This window comes from Chlorocebus sabaeus, chromosome 25 (assembly GCF_047675955.1).
Source record: "Chlorocebus sabaeus isolate Y175 chromosome 25, mChlSab1.0.hap1, whole genome shotgun sequence".
Taxonomy (NCBI): Eukaryota; Metazoa; Chordata; class Mammalia; order Primates; family Cercopithecidae; genus Chlorocebus; species Chlorocebus sabaeus.
In genome coordinates this window covers 50,221,869-50,248,640 of record NC_132928.1, presented here as the reverse complement: position 1 = coordinate 50,248,640, position 26,772 = coordinate 50,221,869, and the positions used below count along the sequence as shown (strand labels likewise).

At 41.5% G+C, this 26,772-nt stretch overlaps 2 protein-coding genes across 4 annotated transcripts in view; one reads left to right on the top strand and one right to left on the bottom strand.

The window, feature by feature from the left end:
* The window catches only part of AXDND1 (axonemal dynein light chain domain containing 1), a 187,323-nt gene extending 181,518 nt beyond the window's left edge, over window positions 1-5,805 (top strand). For all 3 annotated transcript variants that reach the window (XM_073011737.1, XM_073011736.1, XM_037985895.2), the window contains one exon: window positions 5,589-5,805. In XM_073011737.1, coding sequence (XP_072867838.1) covers window positions 5,589-5,596 — 8 coding nt within the window. In that variant the 3' untranslated portion in view covers window positions 5,597-5,805. The remainder of the gene's footprint in view (window positions 1-5,588) is intronic.
* NPHS2 (NPHS2 stomatin family member, podocin) lies at window positions 1,424-26,772 on the bottom strand. The gene is made up of 8 exons (XM_037985893.2): window positions 26,099-26,772; window positions 15,665-15,768; window positions 12,226-12,298; window positions 10,621-10,703; window positions 7,879-8,082; window positions 5,553-5,608; window positions 3,650-3,728; window positions 1,424-2,497 (listed from the first exon to the last, which is right to left on the bottom strand). The coding sequence occupies exons 1-8, from the start codon at window positions 26,751-26,753 to the stop codon at window positions 2,219-2,221; spliced, it is 1,533 nt and encodes a 510-aa protein (XP_037841821.2). The 5' UTR covers window positions 26,754-26,772; the 3' UTR covers window positions 1,424-2,218.

Sequence of the window (26,772 nt, the reverse complement as noted above, 5' to 3'; positions counted from 1 at the left end):
TGCTTTCTTCTTTCTGACACCATACTCCTGGGTCTGGTAGATTTTGTTACCTGTCTTTGACTTCTTTGGATATGAGAGCCTTTTGGATTCCACATTTGTATTTCGGCACCCCTGCATAGTGTAGAGCTTTGCCTGTTCCTTTGGCTTCAGAATCTCCCATTGCCTCCTCAGTGAAAGACTGCTCCATCTATGGTTGTCAGCACTCTCATGCGCCCACAACCAAGTCAGGTCCTTAGGAACAGGGACTGGGGAGACTTTTCTTTTAATAAGATATGGAAATATTTTTAGAATTGGATTAAATAGCCTTTTGAAACAGAACAAAATTGGAAGTTACTTCTCAATAGTCACCTTATAAACTGATTGTTGTATCAGTGAGTGAATTTGGCATGGTTATATAAAAATGTAGGTTTTGAAATTATCTGAGAATCCTGTGTAAACTTGGGAAGATGCATGGCTTGGCTAAAGCCCCAGGACGTAACAAATTTGGGCTGTAAGAATATCTTAGAACCAGCTTAGAATGTTTGGGTTTTCCCACCTGTGGATAGAAGTAAGGAGGTGGCCTAGAGACATAGACAGGGATGCCTCTGAGATTGGCAACATTTCACAAGATAGTGCTAGGGATTTATTTCTTTATGTATTTATTTTTAATTTGTTTTGAGGGAGGGGAAGAGGGAGAGAGAGATGGCAGAGAAAGAAGGAATGTTGAGGTGACTGAGAGACATTAGGATAGGCAAAGCATCCTTAACTTGAGCCTTGTTTCTGTGACTTAAGCATAGTGGAAAGCAGTCTGTCTTCAACAGACAAAATGCTGCAAAAGTTTCTAGGCCCGCTGTTAGGAGCTTAGATTCATTTTGTCATGGATACAATGTTCAGCAGGGTTTTATGGGCTCACATTCATAAACAAAAACTCTTTATGGGTATTTCATGCAAAATATTTTCAGTTCCCACTGGGAATAGCAGGAACACATCTCCAACACAAAATAATAATATCATCAGATAACATGAAGAATAAAGAGGCAGTTTGAGGAAGAGAGAACCAAATAGTGTGGCACTTGGGAGAGTTACCCTCTCTCTGTGCCAGCAACATGAAAATGCCCATTATAAGTAGCATTTTCCTAATATTATTTTAGTAATGTTAGTAATGTTTTATAATGTTAGTGACTTTTTTAAGTTTATAGAGAATTTGCTGTAAGTATAGATATGCTTTCTTATTTACTTGGCTTATTTTTTTTCTGCAGATATGCATTTCTAATTGTATAAGGCAAATTAATGGAAAATAAGACTTAGAGAAATGTATGTATATTAAGAAATATCTGTATAAGAAAACAATACGTCAGGGCATGTATAGGTTACCTAATATTATTACTGTTTGAAGAAATAAACAAGCTGGTAATTTCTATACTGAAAACAGATTACTCTCGGGCCCACTATTTATAGTGATTCTCCCTCAGATTTTAAGCCACATGTGTCAGATGTTTTTGTCCTTTAATTTATTTCTTTATTTAAAAAAGGAGTCTCCACAAAAATAATTCCTTTTAAATGCTTTAATTGGGCATAAATTTTATATCTGACTCCAAGTCCATCTCTCTTTTTTGCATTCACTCTGAAACATTTAAGTGTCACTTTAGGTAACTATCAGGGTTAGGTGTGAGGAATTTAGGGTGAACATTTAAGTGTCACTTTAGGTAACTATCAGGGTTAGGGTGGAGCAAAAAGATTGAGTGTGGTTGAGGAAACCTAAGGCGTGCCTTTGAAGAACTGGTAGCATCGTTGAAGAGAAGACTGCATCTTTAGGGCAGAAGAGAATAGAGTGTGACAAGCCCAATGATAGGTGCTTGTAGGAAGGGCTGTGGGAGCTGTGACAACCTTGCCAAAGGGGCCAGAGGACATACAGTGAAAAGGACATCTGAACCAAGTTCCCAGAAGTCAAAATTTAACCACATCTAGGCTCAACATTCTTTCCAAAGTAGAATGTTGACCAAAGCTGTTTCCCTTAATTGCTCTGACTAGATGAGTCATGGAAACGTGTTGTCTGCCTTTTCTGTCACTACATCATTTCACCGTCTTCTCATGGATAGTGCATTGTGACTTCGTGTATTCCACGGCCATTCCATATGGCAACCAAAGGAAGGGCAGGGAATGAGGACAGAGTGCCTCCCTCAGGGATGTGGCTTTTCTATGGCAGGCCCCTTTACAGTCACATTACGCCCCATCTTTCCTATAACATGGGAGAGTCTTTCTTTTTAGGATTTAGTGGCTCAACAGGTTTGGAAGGACTTGGGAAGGGGAGGCTTCCCTGAGTTCTGTTGCTGGGAGAAGACAGGCAATTCAGTAGGTCAAATGGCAAAGGTAAAACCACAGTGGAAGGCTTCTCTGTGGACAGAGACTGAAGGGTGTGGAGGTATCGAAGCTGAACAGCAGCAGGGGTGCCTGACAGAATCTCAGCTGCCATCCTCAGGGACTCAGAAGCAGCCTTTTCCCCTTCTGCAGCGATCATCTAGAAAACAGATGTGACGAAAAGCAAAGTGATTGTTCTTCGTTCCCTGAAGGCTTCACCACTATGCAGTGTGAGTCAGCAGACAAGCACTGAGCATCTACTATGTGGCAAGCACTGTTAAGCAGAGAACAGGTTTATTCTTCTTTCTGAAGGGTCTTGAGCTGGGGAGACAGATCACACTATTAATCACAATTTAAGGTGGAATTTGTTAGGAGCCATGACAAGTATAAATGAAGTATTAGGGGAGTTATGAGCATCCGGTGAGCCTTGAAAGATTAGGATTTTGCCAACATAGAGAAAAGACTAGCCAGCATTCTATGCGAAGGCATGACGTTGTGAAAGGGTGACCCCCAACTCAGGCAAAGTGAATGGGTAAGCATTTCTGAAGAGAAAGTGCTGAGCTCACTACCCAAATGCCACCTGAAAGTGGGTAGAGGACTTCACTCAGAGATCTAGAAGCAAGTGCCCTGGGGACTATCCTCCTCCCCTTCCTCATCCTCCCCTCCCCTCAGTGGTCCACAGGCAATGATCCTCTTACTGGTACCAGTTTTTATCTTCACCTGCTCTGTTCTTTCAGAGAAATCTGCCTCCCTTCATTCTTCATTTTCCTCTTCCCAAGGCCCCCTCACCCACACCTCAGTCACTAGAAGCTGCTAGCTGCCGCATCTTTGCTTCTTGCTGCCATGTCTGAGTGGAGTTGAGTAGCACAGCTTTCTCTTGGCTCTGGCATTGAGAGAACTTGGCCCTGATCGTGGTTGTCCCTCCAAAACTTGTGCCAAGCTTGGGATACAGTTCTAGGGAATATGTAGAAGTTATGGTGACTATGATTACCCAGGAAAAGATGCCAGCACTAAAGAAGAGGGATTGATGTGTGTGGAGGAGATACCTTTAAGGAGAGAGAGGGAAGGTGAGACTCAAGCAGTGGGTGGTCACTATTATCAGTAGCTTCAGAGAGGGAGAAGAGTTGCATTAGTCAGTCAGGGGACTATTAACACACTTTAAGAGGGCAAGCAATTTTAACAGAGTTGTAAGGGCCCAAGACCGCTTCTGCCCAGCGCCGAATGAATGGACAGTAAGGAAGCAAAGGGGAAATGTTCTCCACGAGCAGGCCTTCCTCAAAGAGCAGTCTGGGTGGGAGGATGGAGTGCTCACCCGCACTTTGGCCTGTCTTTGCGCTTCGGCCTCCACAGCCAGCGAGTGCTGAAGCCCAGCTGGCAACCTCACATCTTTACTGAAAAAGAAGAACACAGGCATGTAGGTGTGCAGCCGTGATTTAGGGACCAGAGCTTTCACACAGATTTGCAAGCCTCTGTACTGCTGTCTCATGATGAGTAGCAAATTCTGAGTGTGCCATCCCTAGACTTCTGAGGTCAAAAGTAGGCAGAGAAGGGCATCTCCAAGGTCGACGCCTCAAATGCAGGTTTGTATTATTGCTGATGCTACAGTAGAGCTGTGGTTTCTCATATCAGCACAGCAGGTTTTGTATTGATGAGCTGTGCTCAGTTTTTCCACTTAGGTTGTAATCTAAACCTCAACTAATAAATTTGAACAATGGCTTGAAGAGCCACATTACTGATAATAAAGATAAGGGGAATTCATCCAAGTTTATAAAAGAGAAGAATTGATTTTGAAAAGGGTACAACTGACCAAATAAGAACAATGCTTAATGTATTGCATAAAAGATACAAAATTATCTTTTGACCCTGATTATAACTATAAAAATGCATATATGGAAAACAGTTTAGCTGCCCCTCAAAAAGTTAAATATGGAGTTACCATATGATCCAATAATTCTACTTCTAGATATAGACCCAAGAGAATTGAAAACATGTTCACTCAAAAACTTGCAAATCAATGCTTGCTGTAGCATTATTCATAATAGCCAAAGAGCAGAAACAACCCAAATGTCCATCAGCTGATGAACAGATAAAATGTGGTATAGCCTCAAACAACGAAATATTATTTGATCATAAAAAGTAATGAAGTACTGATTCATGCTCAAGCATGGTTGAACCTTGAAAACATTATGCTAAATGAAAAGAATCCAGACACAAAAAGCCATATATTGTATGATTACATTTATGTGAAATGTCCAGAAGAGGCAAATCCATTGAGACAGAAACTAAATTAGTGGTTGGAAACTAATTTAAGAAACTAAATTAAGGAGTACAGGGGGGTTCGCACTTAATGAACACAGGCTTCCTTTTGGGATGATGAAGATGTTCTGAAATTAGATAGTAGTGATGGCTGTACCCATTTGTAAATATATTACACTAAAACTACAGTTTAAAATGGCAAAAATGTGACATTTCTTTTTTTCTTTCTTTTTTCTTTGAGACAGTTTCACTCTGTCACCCAGTCTGGAGTGCAATGCACAATCTTGACTCACTGCAGCTTCCGCCTCCTGGGTTCAAGTGATTCTCCTGCATCAGCCTCCCGAGTAGCTGGGATTACAGGCATTTGCCACCAGCCCCGGCTAATTTTCTTTTCTTTTCTTTTCTTTTTTTTTTTTTTGAGATCAAGTCTCACTCTGTGGTCCTGGCTAGAGCACAGTGGCATGATCTTGGCTCCCTGAAACCTCTGCCTCCCAGGTTCAAGTGATTCTCCTGCCTCAGCCTCCCTAGTAGCTGGGATTACAGGCATGTGCCACCACGCTCAGTTAATTTTTGCATTTTTGGTAGAGACAGGGTTTCACCATGTTGCCCAGGCTGGTCTCAAATTTCTGACCTCAAGCGATCCACCCACCTCAGCCTCCAAAAGTACTGAGATTATAGGTGCGAGCCGCTGCGCCTGGCCTAAAATGGGAAATGTCATGTAAATTTTATCTAAAACAATTTTTTAGCTGCATAGAGAAAAAACAATCAGAGCAATTTGTCCAAATGTTATAGTGATTGTGTTATGGCTGTAAGATATTAGATAATTTGTTTCTCTTTTTTACAAATTTATGCTATGGCTATAGTACTCAATGAAAATAATTTTTCAAATGAAAAATTTAAAATGAAACCAGAATATTTTCCTTTATTATGCTGTTCTTCCTAGTTAATTTCCTACCCACATTTCTATTCTCTCCACTTTGATTCCCCAAATACAGGTCACTGAATCCAAGGCAACCTGTGGAGAGAAGAATTCAGATGTTAGTGAGGGCCTCCAGGTGGGAGAGCATGCCTAAACCCTGATGGCCATTGTTCTGTACTAAGGAAGAAGATTCCCTTTGAAAGGACATTATTTGCCTGTTTTATTTAACTTCACAGTGCCTTGCAAAGAGTTGTTTAACTTGCATGGTGCCAATAAATATCTGTGCAGTTGAAGATGGTGTGGTATGCTGAATAATGGTCCCCAAAGATGTCCCATGTCCTAATCCCTGGAATCTGTGAATGTTACCCCAAGAGGGATTTTGCTGGTGTGATTAAGTTAAAGGCTCTTGAGATGGGGATACTATCCTGGATTATCCAGGTGGCCCTAAATGTAATTATAGGTGTCCTTATAAGAGAGAGGCAAATGGTGATTTGACTACAGAAGAGGAGAAGGTGATGTGATGATGGAAGTAGGGATTGGAGTGATGCACTCTAAAGATGGAGGAAGGCACCACGAGCTGAGAAATGCAGGCAGCCACCAGGTGCTGGAAAAGGCAAGGAAACGGATTCTCCTCTCAGAACCTCCAGAAGGAATTGGTCCAGCTGACACCTGGACTGTAGCCCAGTGAAACTGATTTTGCACTCTGGTCTTCAAAACTAAGAAAACTACCACCAAGTTTGTGGTAGTCTGTTACAGAAGTAATAGGAGCTAATACAGATATATTTTTAAAATATGTTTCAAAATGCACTGAGTTGAGAACCAGTGTCTAGTCTCTCTTCCAAATGTCTTTCCCTTATAGGATGTTTTCACTTCTACAACTGATGCTGGTGGCTCCAGTTTCCTCCTGCTTCCCAGTCCCGTCCACCCCCTTGACTGAAGTTGGAAACAAGAAAGGGAAGAAAATGGACTGTGGATTCTGGAAAGGAGGGGCAGGGCATGGAGCTCTAATGTTGACCCAAACTCTTCTTTTTATACTTATTTTCTCATTATTTTTTAGTGGTTAGACAAACAGTAAGCATAGTGCATTGAGAACCCTGAAAAGACTGATTTGGGGGTATGGGTGAGAGTAGGGAATGTTGATAAAGACATCACAGAATAGGTGGCATCTTAAAGGACAAATAAAATCTTGCCTGTGGAGAAAAGGGAAGTATTCCATGCAGAGGATACAGCCCAAGGGGAGGCAATGGGAGCATAAAAGTGCTGAATGCTGGACAAAAGCTAAAGTAGGTTGGAGTATTAGATTCAGTGGGAGAAGGATGGCAAGAGGTGAGACTACAACATTTGGGTCAATTTATTCATTTATCCAAAAAACATTATCTACCTGCTGTGTGATAAACCTGTGCTGAGGACCAAGAGATGGATAAAACATAGCCTCTGCTGCTATGGAGGTCATAGTCTGGGAAAATTAATGTCTTAGATGGATGATCCCCAACTTGCAATGGTTTGACACTTTTTGACTTTTATCATGGGTTTATTAGGATACATGCATTTTTGACTTATGATATTTTTTGCTTTATGATGGGTTTATAATAAATCAAGGAACATTTGTATACATATTATAATCAGTGTAACAAGGGCAAGCTTGAATGTCAAGTGTCTGGACTTTATCCTTTAAAGGAGAAGGATGAATAAGGAACGGAGGGTGGAGGGGGACATCCCATAAAGCACAATTACGACCAGTGCCTTTGATTCTTGGGGTCCCTCTATTTGAGGTCCTCTTTCCAACTACCATGATTCACAACCTCCTAACCCAGTTCTGGGCCTGGGTATCCCCACGGCTTCAGTGACAGGCTCCATTGCTGGTAGTAATTGCCACTCCACTGGCCAGTTGGCTGGAATCCTGCTGTCTTCTCACTTCTCCTCTGAATACCTTTTGCCTACCTGCCTTGGTAAGAATCAAAGCCACCGACCCTGGCCGTGGATGAGCTTGCTCAGCTTGCTCCTGGGAACCGTGCCTTATCATCTTTGTGTACAACCAACCCCTCTTGTCCATTCCCACCAACCCCACCATTCCTGCCAGCAATCATTCTCAATACTTAATACTAGGTGAGTACTTGGGGATGAATTTAAAGTCATTGGAGTAGGTTTGAGAGCAAAAACTGTGGCAATGACTGATTAACAAGCACCATACTGATAACTATAATTGACTCAGAGTCAATTTGGCAACCTCCTAACTAGCTATAAGCTCCCAAAGGGATGGTCCCTAAGGGATGGAACTGGCCATGGAAGATTTAATAAATGGCCAATGAACAAATGAATAAAAGATAAATATTTCAACATATTGGCCATTACGTTTATCTAAGTACCTTTGCATCCTGGGCGATGCTCTTCCTCTCTAGAAGAATTTCAGTGAGGGATCGATGTGCTAGGAGGCGCTTCATGGTGGTTTGCACAAGGAACTGCACAGCTTTAGATACATGAGCAAGACTACTTAGGAGAAGAGAGGCATTTTCCATTCGGTAGTAGCAAACGGCATCTATCTCCATTATAAACATGTCTTTGGTCACGATCTAGGCAGAAAAAAGTTTGGATGACAGGCTTGATTCTTGGGCTCCTTTCCTATGTGGGGATAGAGGAACTAAATGTGTTCAAAGGGAATTTTCTCCACAAGAGAAAAAGAAAGTTGGCCCACCCTTTATTCAAAATAGACATGTTTTTGAAAATTATGAATTTTTTTTTCAAATACACGAAAGAACGCAGAATTTAATCCTGTGGTAAATCCTTTTGTAAAAAAAATCGGAAATAATTTTCTCATATGAAGACATTCTGTTGATTCCAAACAAGGTCTTTCTAAACTGATACCAAAATAAAAAATCTGCTAAAAGAGAAGCACGTTCTAGGAAACAAGCACTCTAATGCATTGCTTGCTAGAGCGTGCGTTGGGGGTGCTTTGATGATATACATCACAAGCCCTAGAAAGATGTCTTCACATTTCCCTTTTTATATTGATCATAAGGACCTATTTTAAGGGTTTAGCTATAAGGATGTTACTCAGTATTGCTAATTGGAATACAAATTGGAAACAATTTAATATCAACAATAGGGAATTGGTTGAGTAGATTGTGACACAGCCACTAAATGAAATGCTGTATGTCCATTTAAAATAAAGGGATAGAAGCATTTAGCTAATATATGAAAAGATGACCACAATATATTGTTGGGTTAAGAAAGACACATTGTGAAATAGTATATATGGTATGATATATATATACACACACACATATATATAAATATATTTACAGGTGATATAAATATGTCATACAGATGATCATATATATGATATATATGACATATATATATAATATCTGTATATTATATATATATAATCTGTAAATATAACCACATACACTGAAAAATCTGAAAGGATATACTCCAAAATATCAACAGTTAACTATGGGTAACAGGATTAGGGGTGAGTTTTTTTTCCCAATTTTGTTCATTGTGTTAAAATACATTTACCATAAAACTTACCATCTTAACCATTTTTAAGTATACAGTTCAGTGATACTGAATACACGCATAATATTGTGCAGCTATCACCACCATCCATCTCCATAACTCTTTCATCTTGTAAAACTGAAACTCTGTACCCATGAAACAATAACTCTCCAATTTCTCCTCCTCAACCCCTGGCAACCACCATACTGCTTTCAGTTTCTATGAATTTGACTACTCTAGGTGCCTCTTATGAGTAGGATCATACAGTATTTGTTTTTTGTGACTGGCTTATTTCACTTAGCATAATGTCCTCAGGGTTCATCCATTTGTAGAATGTCAGAATTTCCTTTCTTTTTAAGGCTGAATAATATTCCATTGTAGGTTATAGATCACAGTTTATTCATCTCTTCAGTCATCAGTAGACACCTGGGTTGCTTCAACCTTTTGGCTATTGTGAATAATGCTGTTATGAATACGGGTGTACAAATATTTCTCCAATGCCCTGCTTTCAATTATTTTAGGTAACTATGCAGAAGTGGAATTGCTGGGTCATACAGTAATTCTATTTTTAATTTTTTGAAGAGTGCTATACTGTTTTCTACAGTGGCTGCACCATTTTACATTTTCCTACCAACAGTGCACGAGGGTTGCAATTTCTTTACATCCTCTTCAACACTTGTTATATTCCATTTTTAAAAAAAAACAGTAGCCATGTTAATGAGTGTAAGTGATATCTTGTGATACTGATTTGTATTTTCCTAATGTAGTGATGCTGAGCATCTTTTCATATGCTTGTTACCCATTTATACATCTTCATCTTTGTATGTCATCTTTTGAGAAGTGTCTGTTCAAGTTTGTATTAGGGTTCTCTAGAGAAACTGTAGAATGTGTATGTGTGTGTTTGGGCTTCACCATACATCTATATGCACACACACACACACACATATAGGTATGTCTGGGTGGGGAGAGAAAAAAGTATTGATTTAATGAATTGGCTCATGTGCTTATGGAAGCTAGTATGTCTAACATCTTCAGGCTGAAGACCCAGGGAAGAGTTTATTTTTTCTACTGGCAAAATTCCCTCCCCCTCAAAGGGATGTCAGTCTTTTTCTCGAGCCCTTCGATTAATTGGATGAGGCCCACCCTACATTAGGGAGGGTAATCTGCATTACTCAAAGTCTACTGATTTAAATGTTAATCCCATCTAAAAAAGTACCTTCACAATAACATCCAGATGTGTTTGGCCAAATATAGGTCTAATGATCATGGCCTAGCCACGCTGACACATAAAGTTAACTGTCACAAAGTTCTTTGCCCATTTTTTAAATCAGGTTGCTTACTTTTTTTTTGTTGTTGAGATGTATGAGTTCTTTATATATCTTGGATATTAACCCTTTATGAGATATATGATTTGCAAATATTTTCTCACATTCCCTAGATTGCCTTTGCACTCTGTTAATTGTGTCCTTTGATGCACAAAAGTTTTAAGTTCTGAAGTAGTCCATATCATTATTTTTATTTCCTATTTTTGAGCATAAATAATCATTTTGTCCATGGTAGGTAGACCATGGAAAATGTACAGAGAAAGCAAAAGCCATCATTTGGCTTACCTCATGAAAAGGTATCTCCAGAGTTTGGAGACGAAGGTCAACCTTGTGGTAGGTATCCAGGCAGGGCAAAAAAAAGAAAAGACCTAGAAGAAGGGGAGGAGGAAGTGACAGATAAATAACTGGCATGAAGGCTGTTTGGGTTTCACCTTTTTGGGGTCAGGTTGCACACTGCATTACTTTTCCTAGCCTCTCATTGCAGACCATTGGCCCATCCCACCTCCACCTGAGGGTAAAAGGAGAGCACTATTATAATTTGCTCCAGTACGATAGGTATAAACAGGGATTGTCCCCAGCAAACTGGGCTGTGTGGTCCTTTTAGTCATGGTACTGGCCTCCCCAGATCTCAATTGCATGTCTGTCCTTTCACTAGAATTGAACTCCCTAAGTAGTGTCCTATACACTATTGTTAGCCTTAGTGTCTGACTTAGTGCCTTTTAGGTGCTCTCTAAAATTGTTTTTGAATCCATGAGTGTACCCAGGTGTCCGACTTTAGAGCCAGCAACCTCCACGTCATATTCCTTAGAAAGTGGTCCCCAGAAGTAATCAGAATAGCAATTATCATGATACCAGCTTTCTGGTTGGCTAGTTAGTCCTCACCCACCCAATATAATATACAGGATCAATGTGCAGTAAACATTTGTAGATTGATTTATTGAGATTTTGTGAGAGCCCATTGGATTCTGTGGGCTCCTGCAAGAGCCAAAGCTTTGTTGAAACAAGCAGCACCTCACAGAGTCCAGGATACTAGTCAGCTACTAGTCTTCCTCAGTGCCAATTGAGAAGGTTCCCGAAAACCAGGGCCAGAGCAAGATGTTCTTTGTCCTGGAACTACAGGGTCTGGTTCTATTTTTGTGTGGACTCGTATATTCATTCTGAATCTTCAAACTCTGATATTTGTCCCTAGTCTGGTCTCTGCAGGCGTGTCCTGGAACTCAGACCCTCTCCAATATATACACAGTGGGACTTTGCTCCTCATACCTTCCTGGCTGACTCGGATCTCCAACCCCCCACTACTAAACCTTTCAGACCGACTATACTTCTATCTGTCTCCCATAATAAGCTTGGACCTGTGGACATTAACTCCACTAGATCTTAAGGTCCTGAGATCAGAGACCATGTCTTATGGTTAGCACAGAGTCTGAGCCACAAGAAATGCTTAATCTATGTTTTCTAAATCCCTGTAAATGAAGACCAATTTGTTATTTGAATGCTGAACTTTACCTGTCTCCCATGACTGGATCTGAGCACATGGATTAGGAACTAGCTCAGCTTTTCTCTGAGAATTCACGGGACTCTGACCATATCCACATCGTACTCAAACCAGTCCCCAGCCATTGGTCCTAAGCTAACTTGCTATTCCAGCAAACCTCGCCCTGGCATGTGGGCTCTCTGTACCAATTCTCTCTCTTGGCTACCTATGACCTAGTAGTAATGGTCTCTGAAGAATTTTTTAATAACCTATATTATATGTAATAGATTGGAAAATGCAGGTGTCATGAATCAAGTTACTTCATGTAATCTGAGGTACATTTTACGAATCTGCATGGGTTGAAGAAATTGGCAAGTCAGGAGGGAGGTGTTTAGGAAAAAAAGAGTGTTTTTTACCAGGGCCTTTGGCTCTTCCAGGAAGCAGATGTCCCAGTCGGAATATAATTACTCTTTCATACTCTTGTACAACCTAAAGAGAAATTTAATCCTTTCAAATCACTCCTAGAAAGAAAAATAAAGTCTTCAAAAGGCCTTGGCATAAGAATGATCCTAGATATCAGAAATTTTTTGAGAACCAAGAAAAAATTTCTATTAATACTTGTTTCCAAAATCTATACTTAGTAAGTATAAAATTTCAAAAATGAAAAAGTGTATTCACCATGTTAATTTTTGAACCCATGGACAGAATTTTGATTAAAGACTTACGATTATCTAAAAAACCATGGCCAACTTTCCCTAAATTAATCTTATCAAGGCATGTTAAATCTTGTATTTTACTGTGACTTCTGCATTCCTAGCTTTTATATGTATTGCTCATTACCTATTTAACAGAAAGAGGAAGTATATTTTAATACCACTTGTGATATTTTGTTTCAGAATGCAATTTCTTCTGAGGCTGCTTCAAAATGATTCAATTGGATTTTTTTCTTTTTTAAGATGAAGTTTTGCTCTTGTTACCCAGGCTGGAGTGCAGTGGCGTGATCTAGGCTCACTGCAACCTCCACCTCACCGGTTCAAGCAATTCTCCTGCCTCAGCCTCCCGAGTAGCTGGGATTACAGGTGTGACCCACCACGCTCGGCTAATTTTTTGTATTTTTACTAGAGATGGGGTTTCACCATGTTGGTCAGGCTGGTCTCGAACTCCTGACCTCAGGTGATTCACCTGCTTTGGCCTCCCAAAGTTCTGGGATTACAGGCGTGAGGCCGTGTGTGGCCTCAATTCGATTTTAATTTGTCAATTTTCATTGGTGATAGATCTAGAAAAATTCGTGTTTACCCTGAAAATGTGCAGAGATACTTTTAAATGACATAAAGATTCTGGAGAACATCTGTTAGAAGAGAAATAGAGAAGTTACTGCACACTACTTTAAAAATAAACTTCACTTTCTGACCCAGTATCAGAAGCTGAGTTCAACTGCATGTTTATCACTGACTTAACTTGGTCTACTTATTTCGATACTAACATATGCCCCACTCTTTGATGATATGGAATTAGTCTTTATTTTCTCAGTGCTTAAAAAATGCCTGATACATTGTAAGTATTCAATAAATATTTATTGATAAATGAAAGAATGATTTGTGACTATAGACAAATTTATTTTCCTTCCTATCCTCTCTCCACTTAAAAAAGCTCCATTGAATAATAACTAGCCAAATATAAAAATGTAATAAAGAGGCCAAACAAAACACATTTTGAAGTGTGCTTCTTAAAGTAACAGGATCTACTAACCCACTGTAAGTCTTTTGGGGTTGGGAACCATGTTTTGTTTGTCTTCATGAGTTCACAATTTTATGAGGCTAGAACACTGCCTTGCTTGAAACAGTGAGAATGAATGACTGTATGCAGTTCTTAGAGCATGCCTAGCAATTCCCAATTGCTTGGTCTCCTAGCATTACTTGTTTCTTACCTGCTTTTATTGGAAGAAACAAATTCTCCCCAGAGATGAAGGGGAGTCTTACTTCTTCAAGACCTTGCTCAAATATAACTACCTGGTTCTGCTTTTGTTTCCTCTCTCTAATTGGCTTCTTAGGGCTTACCATCTTAAGTGACCAGACCTGAGAGCCTTTCCCAAAAACTATTATGGCTGAGTCAGTGTTGGATCTTGTGGCAATCATGCAGGTGCTCAGGTCACCCTTCAAGAAGAGCCTGCTGGAGCGAGACTCTGTCTCAAAAAAAAAAAAAAAAAAAAAAAAAAGAAGAGCCTGTTGCCTTCTATATACACTGTCTATAGGAAACACACTTTATATTCAAAGATACAAATAGACTGAAAGTAAAAGATGGAAAAGATATACCATACAAACAGTAGCTAAAGGAGAGCGGGAATGGCTATCCTAACATCAGAGAAAATGGACTTCAAAACAAGCAAACATGTTACTAGCAATAAGGTGGGACATTGTATAATGATAAAAGGATCAATGCATTAGGAAAGTTTGACAATGATAAGCATAGATACACCTAAAAACAGAGTTCCAAAATACATGAGGAAAAAGACCAAAATAATTCAAAGTAGAAATAGACAATTTAATAGTGACAGCTGGAGACTTCAATACCCCACTTTAAACAATGGATGGAACTAGACAGACATACAAGACTTGAATAACACTATCAACAAATAGACCTACCAGACATCTACACAGAATATCTCCACCCAACAACAGCAGAATAACACATTCTTTTCCAGCATATATGAAACATCATCTCCAGGACAGATAATAGGCTAGGTCATTAACTTAAACAAATTTAAAAAGATTGAAATAACATAAAGTATATTCTCTTATTACAATGAAGTTAAATTAGAAATCAATAACAGAAGGAAATTTGAGAAACTGACAAATATGTGGAAATTAAACAACATACTCTAACCAATGGGTTAAAGAAGAAATCACAAGGAAAAAGAGAAAATACTTTGAGATAAATGAAAACAAAAACACAAGATACCAAAATGTATCTTGGGGAGGGAAAGATGAAGGGGAAGAGGAAAGAGCTGCTGCCTGCTGTGAGGAGTCAAACCAACAACAGCCCCAGCAGCGGGTGTACTGTTTCAGCCAAGGACGCAGTCTTCCCAGCAGTTCCAGCCAATGACTGAGATGGCAGGAGTACTAGGGCCGTGCCATTTCTGCCCATTGTGGGACTCCTATGAAGCAAACTTTGCTCTGGAGTTCCCTTTTGGGCTGGCCAAGGCTTTCTCAGAGCTGCACCACAGTCAGAAGTTCTTTCCGCCCAATCCTTTCTTCCCCTTCTCATATCACAAGTGTCAGGCCTGCATCACTGTCTGAAGGCTTCTCCTGACTACTCTTGTTTTCTTTCCTGTTAATCTTTCACAGGCAATGTCTCCCAATAAATCTCTTGTTCCTCTAATTCCATCTTGGCAGGTGCTTCCAGAACGGACACAGGTCTTTATTTATTTCAGGGACAGGCATCTATAACCACCTGTGCGCCAAAGATAATCATGACTCATGGTCTATGGAAGCTGCCTGAGAAGTTTTGTGGAAGTGTGTGAAGTGGAGTGGATGTCATAATCCATTCTGGTCACAGAATGCAGATGAACGAGACATAGCCAATATAATACATGTGGTAAGTGCTAGAACAAAGTGAAAGCAGAGTAACACGGGAGCACCGGGAAGGGAATGACAGTCTGAGGGAGTCAAGGAAGGCTTCCTGTTTACATTTGAGCAAGGTCTTGGAGGAGTAAGAGCTATCCTGGAAGGTGAGTCGGGGGTGAGGGCATTCCACATGGAGCAAAAACATGTACCAGAAAACAAAAGTGAGAATGGGCATGGTGTAGCCAGTGAGAGGCCTCAGGAAATTACCTATTGCGTCCTCATGGAATCTCACCTTTATGCAGAACCAGATGGAAAAAGGGAAGGTCATGATGATGAAGAGCAGGGAAATGAGGACAAGAAGCCACTCACAGGCCCCTAAACCGGAGGATTTGGTACCTTAAAAAAATTAAAGCAAAAGAATAATTATATTGAAACTTCACCATATTCACTGACGAGCATCTGTTGGTCCAGTCCTTGGTATTGGAGTCAGAGCAAGTTGGAGACTTTGCTGGAAATATTAGAATAAGTCAAATCAGAGTAGCCAAGAGTTCACAGGGCCTGGGGAGGAGCAGGCTCCTGGAAAGGAGGAGCACAGGCACAGTGGCTCACGCCTGTAATCCCAGCATTTTGGGAGGCTGAGGTGAGAGGATCGCTTGAGTCCAGGAGTTCAAGACCAGCCTGGGCAACATACTGAGATCTTGTTTGTACAAAAAAAAAAAAAAAAAATTAAAAATTAGCTGGGTTTGGTGGTACATGCCTGTAGTTCCAGCTACGCAGGAGGTTGAGGTAGGAAGATAGGTTGAACCTGGGAGGTTGAGGCTGCAGTGAGCTATGACTGTACCACCGTACTCAAGCCTGGGTGACAGAGCTAGACCTTGTCTCAAAAATAAAATAAAAAAGAAAGGGAGTGGGTGTATACTGGAACAGGCACAGAATTTGAGAAGGTCTGGATTCCACTTCTGGCTCTACTGTTTCATATCCAGATGACCTTAAGCAAGGCGTGTGACCTTTCCAGACCTCAGTTTCTTCACTATATAATATGGATGCTAACATCTCATGACTATCCCATAATGACTAATTCATGAGCAATATCTTCTATCTCCGGCATAAGGATAAAATAACACACACATACAAAAAGCAGTGAGCTTTACTTTACGTGTCTTTTTTTTTTTTTTCTTTTTAAATACTTTTAAGTTCTAGGGTACATGTGCACAACGTGCAGGTTTGATAATAGGTATACATGTGCCATGTTGGTTTGCAGCACCCATTAACTCATTATTTGCATTAGGTATTTTTCCTAATGCATATCCTTCCCCCAGTCCCTCACCCCCCAACAGGCCCCAGTGTGTGATGTTCGCCGCCCTGTGTCTAAGTGATCTCATTGTTCAGTTCCCACCTATGAGTGAGAACATGCAGTGTTTGGTTTTCTGTCCTTGTGACAGTTTGCCGAGAACGATGGTTTCCAGCTTCATCCATGTCCCTACAAAGGACATGAACTCCTCCTTTTTATGGCTGCATAGTATTCCTTGGCGTATATGTGCCACATTTTCTTAATCCAGTCTATCATTGATGGACATTTGGGTTGGTTCCAAGTCTTTGCTATTATGAATAATGCTGCAGTAAACATACGTGTGCATGTGTCTTTATAGCAGCATGATTTATAATCCTTTGGTATGTACCCAGTAATGGGATTGCTAGGTCAAATGGTCATTCTAGTTCTAGATCCTTGAGGAATCGCCACACTGTCTTCCACAATGGTTGAACCAATATACTCTCCCACCAACAGTGTAAAAGTGTTCCTATTTCTCCACATTCTCTCCAGCATCTGTTTTTTCCTGAACTTTTTAATGATCACCATTCTAACTGGCATGAGATGGTATCTCATTGTGGTTTTGATTTGCATTTCTTTGATGACCAGTGATGATGAGCATTGTTTCATGTGTCTGTCGACTGCATAGATGTCTTCTTTTGAGAAATGTGCTCATATCCTTTGCCCACTTTTTGATGGGTTGTTTTATCTTGTCAATTTGTTTGAGTTCTTTGTAGATTCTGGATATCAGCCCTTTGTCAGATGGGTAGTTTGCAAAAATCTTCTCCCATTCTGTAGGTTGCCTGTTCACTCTGATGGTAGTTTCTTTTGCCATGCAGAAGCTCTTTAGTTTAATTAGATCCCATTTGTCTATTTTGGCTTTTGCTGCCGTTGCTTTTGGTGTTTTAGTCATGAAGTCCTTGCCAATGCCTATGTCCTGAACAGTATTGCCTAGGTTTTCTTCTAGGTTTTTTATGGTTTTAGGTCTCACATTTAAGTCTTTAATCCATCTTGAATTAACTTTTGTATAAGATGTAAGGAAGGGATCCAGTTTCAGCTTTCTACATATGGCTAGCCAGTTTTCCCAGCACCATTTATTAAATAGGGACTCCTTTCCCCATTTCTTGTTTTTGTCAGAAATAACACCAGATGTGTGGTGTTATTTCTGAGGCCTATGTTCTGTTCCATTGGTCTATATATCTGTTTTGGTACAAATACCATGCTGTTTTGGTTACTGTAGCCTTGTAATATAGTTTGAAGTCAGGTAGCATGATGCCTCCAGCTTTGTTCTTTTTGCTTAGGATTGTCTTGGCAATGTGGGCTCTTTATTGGTACCATATGAACTTTAAAGTAGTTTTTTCCAATTCTGTGAAGAAAGTCATTGGTAGCTTGATGGGGATGGCATTGAATCTATAAATTACTTTGGGCAGTATGGCCATTTTCACGATATTGATTCTTCCTGTCCATGAGCATGGAATATTCTCCCATTTGTTTGTGTCCTCTTTTATTTTGTTGAGCAGTGGTTTGTAGTTCTCCTTGAAGAGGTCCTTCACATCCCTTGTACGCTGGATTCCTAGGTATTTTATTCTCTTTGCAGCAATTGTGAATGGGAGTTCACTCATGATTTGGCTCTGTCTGTTAATGGTGTGTAGAAATGCTTGTGATTTTTGCACATTGATTTTGTATCCTGAGACTTTGCTGAAGTTGCTTATCAGCTTAAGGAAATTTTGGCTCAGACGATGGGGTTTTCTAAATATAAAATCATGTCATCTGCAAGCAGGGACAATTTGACTTCCTCATTTCCTAATTGAATACCCTTTATTTCTTTCTCCTGCCTGATTACCCTGGCCAGAACTCCCAACACTACGTTGAATAGGAGTGCTGAGAGACGGCATCCCTGTCTTTTGCCAGTTTTCAAAGGGAATGCTCCCAGTTTTTGCCCATTCAGTATGATATTGGTTGTGGGTTTGTCATACATAGCTCTTATTATTTTGAGATACGTTCCATCAATACCTAGTTTATTGAGCGTTTTTAGCATGAAGAGCTCTTGAATTTTGTCGAAGGCCTTTTCTGTAACTGTTGAGATAATCATGTGGTTTTTGTCATTGGTTCTGTTTATGTGATGGATTACATTTATTGATTTGCATCTGTTGAACCAGCCTTGCATCCCAGGGATTTCGCCGACTGAAAAGTGGTGGATAAGCTTTTTGATGTGCTGCTGGATTTGGCATGCCAGTATTTTATTGAGGATTTTTACATCAATGTTCATCCAGGATATTGGTCAAAAATTCTCTTTTTTTGTTGTGTCTCTGCCAGGCTTTGGTATCAGGATGATGTTGGCCTCATAAAATGGGTTAGGGAAGACTCCCCCTTTTTCTATTGATTGGAATAGTTTCAGAAGGAATGGTACCAGCAGCTCTTTGTACCTCTGGTAGAATTTTGCTGTGAATCTGTCTGGTCCTGGACTTTTTTTGGTTGGTAGGCTATTATTAGTTATTGGCTCAATTTCACAACCTGTTATTGGTCTATTCAGAGATTCGACTCCTTCCTGGTTTAGTCTTGGGAGGGTGTATGTGTCGAGGAATTTATCCATTTCTTCTAGATTTTCTAGTTTATTTGCATAGAGGTGTTTATAATATTCTCTTATGGTAGTTTGATTTCTGTTGAATTGGTGGTAATATCCCCTTTATCATTTTTTATTGCATCTATTTGATTCTTCTCTCTTTTCTTCTTTATTAGTCTTGCTAGTGGTCTATCAATTTTGTTGATCTTTTCAAAACAAACCAGGTCTTGAATTCGTTGATTTTTTGAAGGGTTTTTTTGTGTCTCTCTTTTAGTTTCTGCTCTGATCTTAGTTATTTCTTGCCTTCTGCTAGCTTTTGAATTTGTTTGCTCTTGCTTCTCTAGTTCTTTTAATTGTGACCTTAGGGTGTTGATTTTAGATCTTTCCTGCTTTCTCTTGTGGACATTTAGTGCTATAAATTTCCCTCTACACCCTGCTTTAAATGTGTCTGAGAGATTCTGATACATTGTGTCTTTGTTCTTATTGGTTTCAAAGAACATCTTTATTTCTGCCTTCATTTCCTTATTTACCCAGTAGTCATTCAGGAGCAGGCTGTTCAGTTTCCATGCAGCTATGCAGTTTTGAGTGAGTTTCTTAACCTGAGTTCTAATTTGATTGCACTGTGGTCTGAGAGACAATTTGTTGTGATTTCTGCTCTTTTACATTTGCTGAGGAGTGTCTTACTTCCAATTATGTGGTCAATTTTAGAATAAGTGTGATGTGGTGCTGAGAAAAATGTATATTCTGTTGACTTGGGGTGGAGAGTTCTGTAGATGTCTATTAGGCCTGCTTGTTGCAGAGTTGAGTTCAAGCCTGAATATCCTTGTCAACCTTCTGTCTCATTGATCTAATATTGACAGTGGGGTGTTAAAGTCTCCCATTATTATTGTGTGGGAGTCTAGTCTCTTTGTAGGTCTCTAAGGACTTGCCTTCTGAATCTGGGTGCTCTTGTATTGGGTGCGTATATCTTTAAGATAGTTAGCTCTTCTTGATGAATTGATCCCTTTACCATTATGTAATGGCCTTCTTTGTCTCTTTTGATCTTTGTTGGTTTAAAGTCTGTTTTATCAGAGACTAGGATTGTAACCCCTCCTGTTTTTGCTTTCCATTTGCTTGGTAGATCTTCCTCCATCCCTTTATTTTGAGTCTATGTGAGTCTGCACATGGGATGGGTGTCCTGAATATAGCACACTGATGGGTCTTCACTCGTTATCCAATTTGCCAGTCTGTGTCTTTTAATTGGGGCATTTAGCCCATTTACATTTAAGGTTAATATTGTTATGTGTGAATTTGATCCTGTCATTATGATGCTAACTGGTTATTTTGCCTGTTAATTGATGCAGTTTCTTCCTAGCATCAATGGTCTTTACAATTTGGCATGTTTTTGCAGTGGCTGGTACCGGTTGTTCCTTTGCATGTTTAGTGCTTCCTTCAGGAGCTCTTGTAAGGCAGCCTGGTGGTGACAAAATCTCTCAGCATTTGCTTGTCTCTGAAGGATTTTATTTATTCTTCACTTATGAAGCTTAGTTTGGCTGGATATGAAATTCTGGGTTGAAAATTATTTTCTTTAAGAATGTTGAATATTGCCCCCCACTCTCTTCTGGTTTGTAGGGTTTCTGCAGAGAGGTCCGCTGATAGTCTGATGGGCTTCCCTTTGTGGGTAACTTGACCTTTCTCTCTGGCTGCCCTTAACATTTTTTCCTTCATTTCAACCTCAGTGAATGTGACAATTATGTGTCTTTGGGTTGCTCTTCTTGAGAAGTATGTTTGTGGTGTTTTCTGTATTTCCTGAATTTGAATGTTGGCCTGCCTTGCTAGGTTGGGAGGTTCTCCTGGATAATATCATGAAGAGTGTTTTCCAACTTGGTTCCATTTTCCCCATCACTTTCAGGTACACCAGTCAAACGTAGATTTGGTCTTTTCACATAGTCCCATATTTCTTGGAGGCTTTGTTAATTTCTTTTTACTCTCTTTTCTCTAACCTTGTCTTCTCACTTTATTTCATTAATTCGATCTTCAATCGCTGACACCCTTTCTTCCACTTGATTGAATTGGCTATTGAAGCTTGCGCATACATCATGAAGTTCTTGTGCCATGGTTTTCAGCTTCATCAGGTCATTTAAGGTCTTCTCTCCACTGTTTATTGTAGTTAGCCATTCATCTAATCTTTTTTCAAGGTTTTTAACTTCTTTGTGATGCGTTCAAACATCCTCCTTTTGCTCAGAGAAGTTTTTTATTACTGAACTTCTGAAGACTACTTTTGTCAATTTGTCAAAGTCATTCTCCATCCAGCTTTGTTCTGTTGCTGGCGAGGAGCTGCAATCCTTTGGAGGAGAAGAGGCGCTCTGATTTTTAGAATTTTCAGCTTTTCTTCTCTGGTTTCTACCCTTCTTTGTGGTTTTATCTACCTTTGGTCTTTGATGTTGGTGATCTACAGATGTGGTTTTGGTGTAGATGACCCTTTTGTTGATGTTGATGCTATTTCTTTCTGTTTGTTAGTTTTCCTTCTAACAGTCAGGTCCCTCAGCTGCAGGTCTGTTGGAGTTTGCTGGAGGTCCACTCCAGACCCTGTTTGCCTGGGTGTCACCAGTGGAGGCTGCAGAACAGCAAATATTGCAGAACAGTAAATATTGCTGCCTGGTGCTTCCTCTGGAAGCTTCATCCCATATGAGGTGTCTGTCTTCCTATATGAGGTGTCTGTCAGTCCCTGCTGGGAGGTGTCCCCCAGTTAGGCTACACAAAGGTCAGGGACCAACTTGAGCAGGCAGTCTGTCCATTCTCAGAGCTCAAATGCCATGCTAGGAGAACCACTGCTCTTTTCAGAGCTGTCAGACAGGGACGTTTAAGTCTGCAGAAGTTGTCTGCTGCCTTTTGTTCAGCTATGCCCTGCCCACGAAGGTGGAGTCTAGAGGCAGTAGGCCTTGTTGAGCTGCAGTGCACTCTGCCCAGTTTGAGATTCCTGGATGCTTTGTTTACCTACTCAAGCCTCAGCAATGGCAGACACCCCTCCCCTAGCCAGGCTGCCGTCTCACAGATCAAACTCAGACTGCTGTGCTAGCAGTGAGCAAGGCTCCATGGGCACAGGCCCCACTGAGCTGGGCACAGGAGAGAATCACCTTGTCTGCTGGTTGCTAAGACCTTGGGAAAAGCACAGTAGTTGGACAGGAATGTCCCATTTTTCTAGGTAGTCTGTCACAGCTTCCCTTGGTTAGGAAAGGGAAATCCCCCACCCCTTGTGCTTCCCAGGTGAGGCGACACCCCGCCCTGCTTCAGCTCGCCCTCTGTGGGCTGCACCCACTGTCCAACCAGTCCCATTGAGATGAACCAGGAACCTCAGTTGGAAATGCAGAAATCACCCGTCTTCTGTGTCAATCAAACTGGGAGCTGCAGACCAGAGCTGTTCCTATTCGGCCATCTTCTGTCTGGTTTGTTTTAAGTGATTCCAACCACGTGTCCAGAGGCTTATCTTCCATGAAATAACTTTCCCATCCATTACCTGCCTTAATGTCTGAAATTCCACCATTTTAACACCTCCATTAAGGTGTTGATCTCAATAGTCTTTGAAAATTACCTTTATGGGGTAATATTCACCTACTAATGTGTATGAAAAAGTGATAAGGAACTGGGGTTTAGAACATCCAAGATGCTTGGGTGGTAAATGAAACAATATCAAGGAAAGTCAGCCTCAAGAACACAAGCTTCTTGGGGTATTGTCTTATTTACACTATGCCCCCAGGGCTTAGAATAGTGCCCGGCAACCATACTTGTGCTCAATAAATATTAGTTGAATGTGAGAAGAAAGGAGGAGTGAAAATGATTTAAATGTAAGAGTTATGAAAATTTCAAGAATTTTAACTTCCAGGTACTAGAAAACTGACCAAAGGAATATTATTTGCTAGTTTAAAAATATCACAGAAGACTAGAAGGTGACTAAAAATTAGGAAATTGTAAAGTCTACTTTCCTTCCTTCCTTCCTTCCTTCATTCCTTCCTTCCCTCCCTCCCTCCCTCCCTCCCTTCCTCCCTCCTTCCCTCCCTCCCTCCTGTCTTCCTGCCTTCCTGTCTCATTTCTTTCTTTCTCTTTCCTTTTTTTTTCTTTCTTTTGAGCCAGGGTCTTGCTCTCTCCAGGCTGGAGTGCAGTGATGCAATCATGGCTTTCTGCATCCTTGGCCTCCTGGGCTCAAGAAGTCTCCCCACCTTAGCCTCTCAAGTAGCTGGGACTGCAGGTGCATGCCACCATACCTGGCTAATTATTTTTTTGCAGAGATGGGGGTCTCGCTATGTTGCCCAGGCTGGTCTCAAACTCCTAGCCTCAAGTGTTCCTCTCACCTCAGCCTCCCTAAGTGCTGGGATTATAGGTATGAGCTATGGCACCTGTCCTAAAATCTTATTTTTAAGAGATGGGAACAAAGGGGATAACTAATTAGTAGGCCTGAATATTTGATTTTTATGCCCAGAAAGGTCACCACCAAATTGATGTGCAGATCGCTTGAAGAAGAGGACAGATATGCAAGTTGCACCAGCACAAAAACAAAATCAGCACTGAATGCCATAGTATGGGAGTTTCTAAAGGCCATCCTACAAAATACTAATTCCACAGGGTGCTCCACGAAAGAAGAATTTCCTGGGCAAATGAGTTTAGAGAATACTAGGCACTACATCCCATTCCTGGAGTTGCCAGTGCTCTTCAGGACATTGAAGCTATGAAAATCTCGCAAAGCATTCTTAGCTTTGTTTACCCACATTTGACCAGGTAATATTTTCTCTAAGGAGCACTCATTGATATTCTATGGAACTTATTTCTCATGGAACCTACTCTGGGAAATGCTGCTCTACCAACATATTAATTTTTATAATATTCTTCTTCAAGGGCAATGACTAACAGTATCATTGCCCTTTTTAATTAGTTTATAAATATGTTTCAGTTGCCAGTGGTAGCCATGGCAAGTAAAAATAAACAAATGCATATACAAAATTACATTTTATAAGTGAAGAAAGGCCTCAAAAATTCCTTCATACAGTAGCGAGAGATATGAATAGAAAACTAATTTATATCCTCAAAACTAAAGTGATGATTTACCCCCAAAATACTATTCTTTTAGAATAAGTTGCTTGAATATCCAATTTGTTTGGTTTAAGTGAATAGTGAAACATTAATTATTCAAGCAGGAAAAGCCTTTAAACATTGTCTGAGAGTCCCCAACATTTTGGTGAGGTGAAGTGCCTTTTCATTTCTCCCGTCTTAAGTAGCCTGCCTTTGGGAGTGTGGTGCTAAGTGAGAAAGAGGAGGGGACGTTACTCTGTGTTCCCCGTGAGCTTCAGAAACTTCCCACACAAGGGCTCAGTAAAGGTCACTTCATCCTTAGTGGGACTGCTCGCCCACTGCTTGGGGTCTCCTGCTTTAGTTACTCCGTAGCTGGAGGGACTGAGGCCCACAGAGGTGCCCAAGGCCACAGCCAGTAGGACCATGACCAGAAATTAGGGGCAGCACCAAGCAAGGGTGAGCAGTTCAATCAGACTGTCTTATTCTAGGATTTTGGCTTCTCTACTTCCCAGCTACAGGACTTGCGCATGTTACTTAATTTCTCAGAGCATGTTTCCTCATCTGTAATAAGAGGATGGTGAGGGATTAAATAACTCAGTAAAACACCCAGTGTGTGCCTGGCATATAGTAGGGGTTTCATAAATGGCGGCTCCCTTACTTGCTTACCCTACCAGTGTGATCTGCTGCCTAACAGTAACAAGCCTTATAACCTCAGCATTGAATCCAGCAACCATTTACTGAACACAGGTTTCTGACTGATGAAAGAGTATCATCAACGGGGCAAAACAGTATTAACATGACCCATTTAAATTACACCTCAACTGCAGAAATCTTCCTTAAATGGTAGCTTTCAGTGATCTAGCATGTACTGCATTGCTGGTAACTAGGAAATGTTAAAACTTCATAGCCAGCAGGAAGCAATATAACACACTATTCCTTATTTAATTTCTTTTAACAGCTGTCATCCCACTAAAGTGGTAATCATTTTTTTCTTCCATTCATTATAAAAAAGACTGGAGGTAGATAAAATTTTCCAGAGTTGTTTCTCCTGCAGAAGCAAAAGAGACACCTTTCTTTGCATTCCCTTCTTTGATCTAATTTTCCTCTCTCTTAGCTTGCAAGGTCGCAGCTGGAATTGAGTATGTTTTTGTTCCAGACTTTGTGCAAAGTGCTTCGGGTGCCTTTTCTCATTGTATCCTCACCTCTACCCTCTGAGGCAGGTACTGCTATATGAGGGATGGTTAAGGTTCCTTCCTGTGATCACATGGCTAGCAAGTGGTTGGGCTGTGATTTAAACTCAGGTGTGGCTCTTCCTCACTTGGCTCTGCTGCGGCTGCTTTTCAGAAAGAATGATCATCTTCCCAGAAGTTTAAAATGCTTTTAGGTAAGACCGAGGGGTGGGGACGCGGGAAGAAGAATAAGCCACATAACTGCCTACAGCCACCAGCTCGTGCATGTCTTTACTTAAATTAGGTGCCCGTATGCCCCTCCATGGCCACACACACACACAAAAGCTCATGGCTCCTTTGCCAAGTTGATTGGTCCCCAATCTGTACCACACTCCCTCCCCACTCCCATCCAAGGCTGGCCCCGACACCAGTAAATAGCGATATTCGTATTTCTTCTGATGTTCTTTGCTCACCATAGCAGGTTGCTGGGTTCCTAACTTACGCCTTTCCGTTCCCGGGAACCTGAGCATCCAGCAGTCTGCTCTGGCTTCAGTGGGTCTCGTGGGATGACCCTTTCCATCTTACCTGACACCCCTTAGTTACCACCTGGAAAGGCAGCAGATAACGGTGCCGGATCCGTACCTTCCTCGGGCCGCTCGCTCTCCAGCAGCGCCACCACCTCGGTACCCTCCTCGCCGGAGCCCCGGACCTCATCCACGTCCACCACCGTGGCGGCGGGCGCTCGGGGCTCCCCCGGGGTCCCCGCCCGTCCGGAGCCCGACGGCTCGGGCCCAGCCTCCCGGTGTCTGCGACCTCCGCCGCTCCTCTCGGCCTTTGCTCTCTTGTTCTCCTTGTGCGGGGACCTGCCGCCTCGCCCGCGGGACTCTCTGGAGGAGCTCCGCGCCCTCCTCTCCATCCTCAAAGCTGCTGGGCCGCCGGAGCAGCAGCGCGAGAGCGACTGGGGGCACGGGATCGCAGTCCCTGCGGAGTCGCTGCGGGTCTGCGTGGCGCACCCGGGGGACCCTAAAGACAGTTGGGTGGGGACTGAGGGCGAGGGGCGGGACCCCGGGGCCGTGGGCGGGGCCGTGGCGGGGCGCACCCGGAACCCCGACGGCTGTTTTCCGTGGAGCTGTGGACTGCGCCCGCCGACTCCCACGGCCGGGGCGGCGCTGAAGCAGAGAGGCCTGGGTGGGAGAGCCGGCGCCGGGTAGGGTGCGGGCATTGAAAAGTGCGTGTCTAAGAATGATGGTTTCCAGCTGCAAGAACAGAAAACCAAACACCGCATGTTCTCACTCATAGGTGGGAACTGAACAATG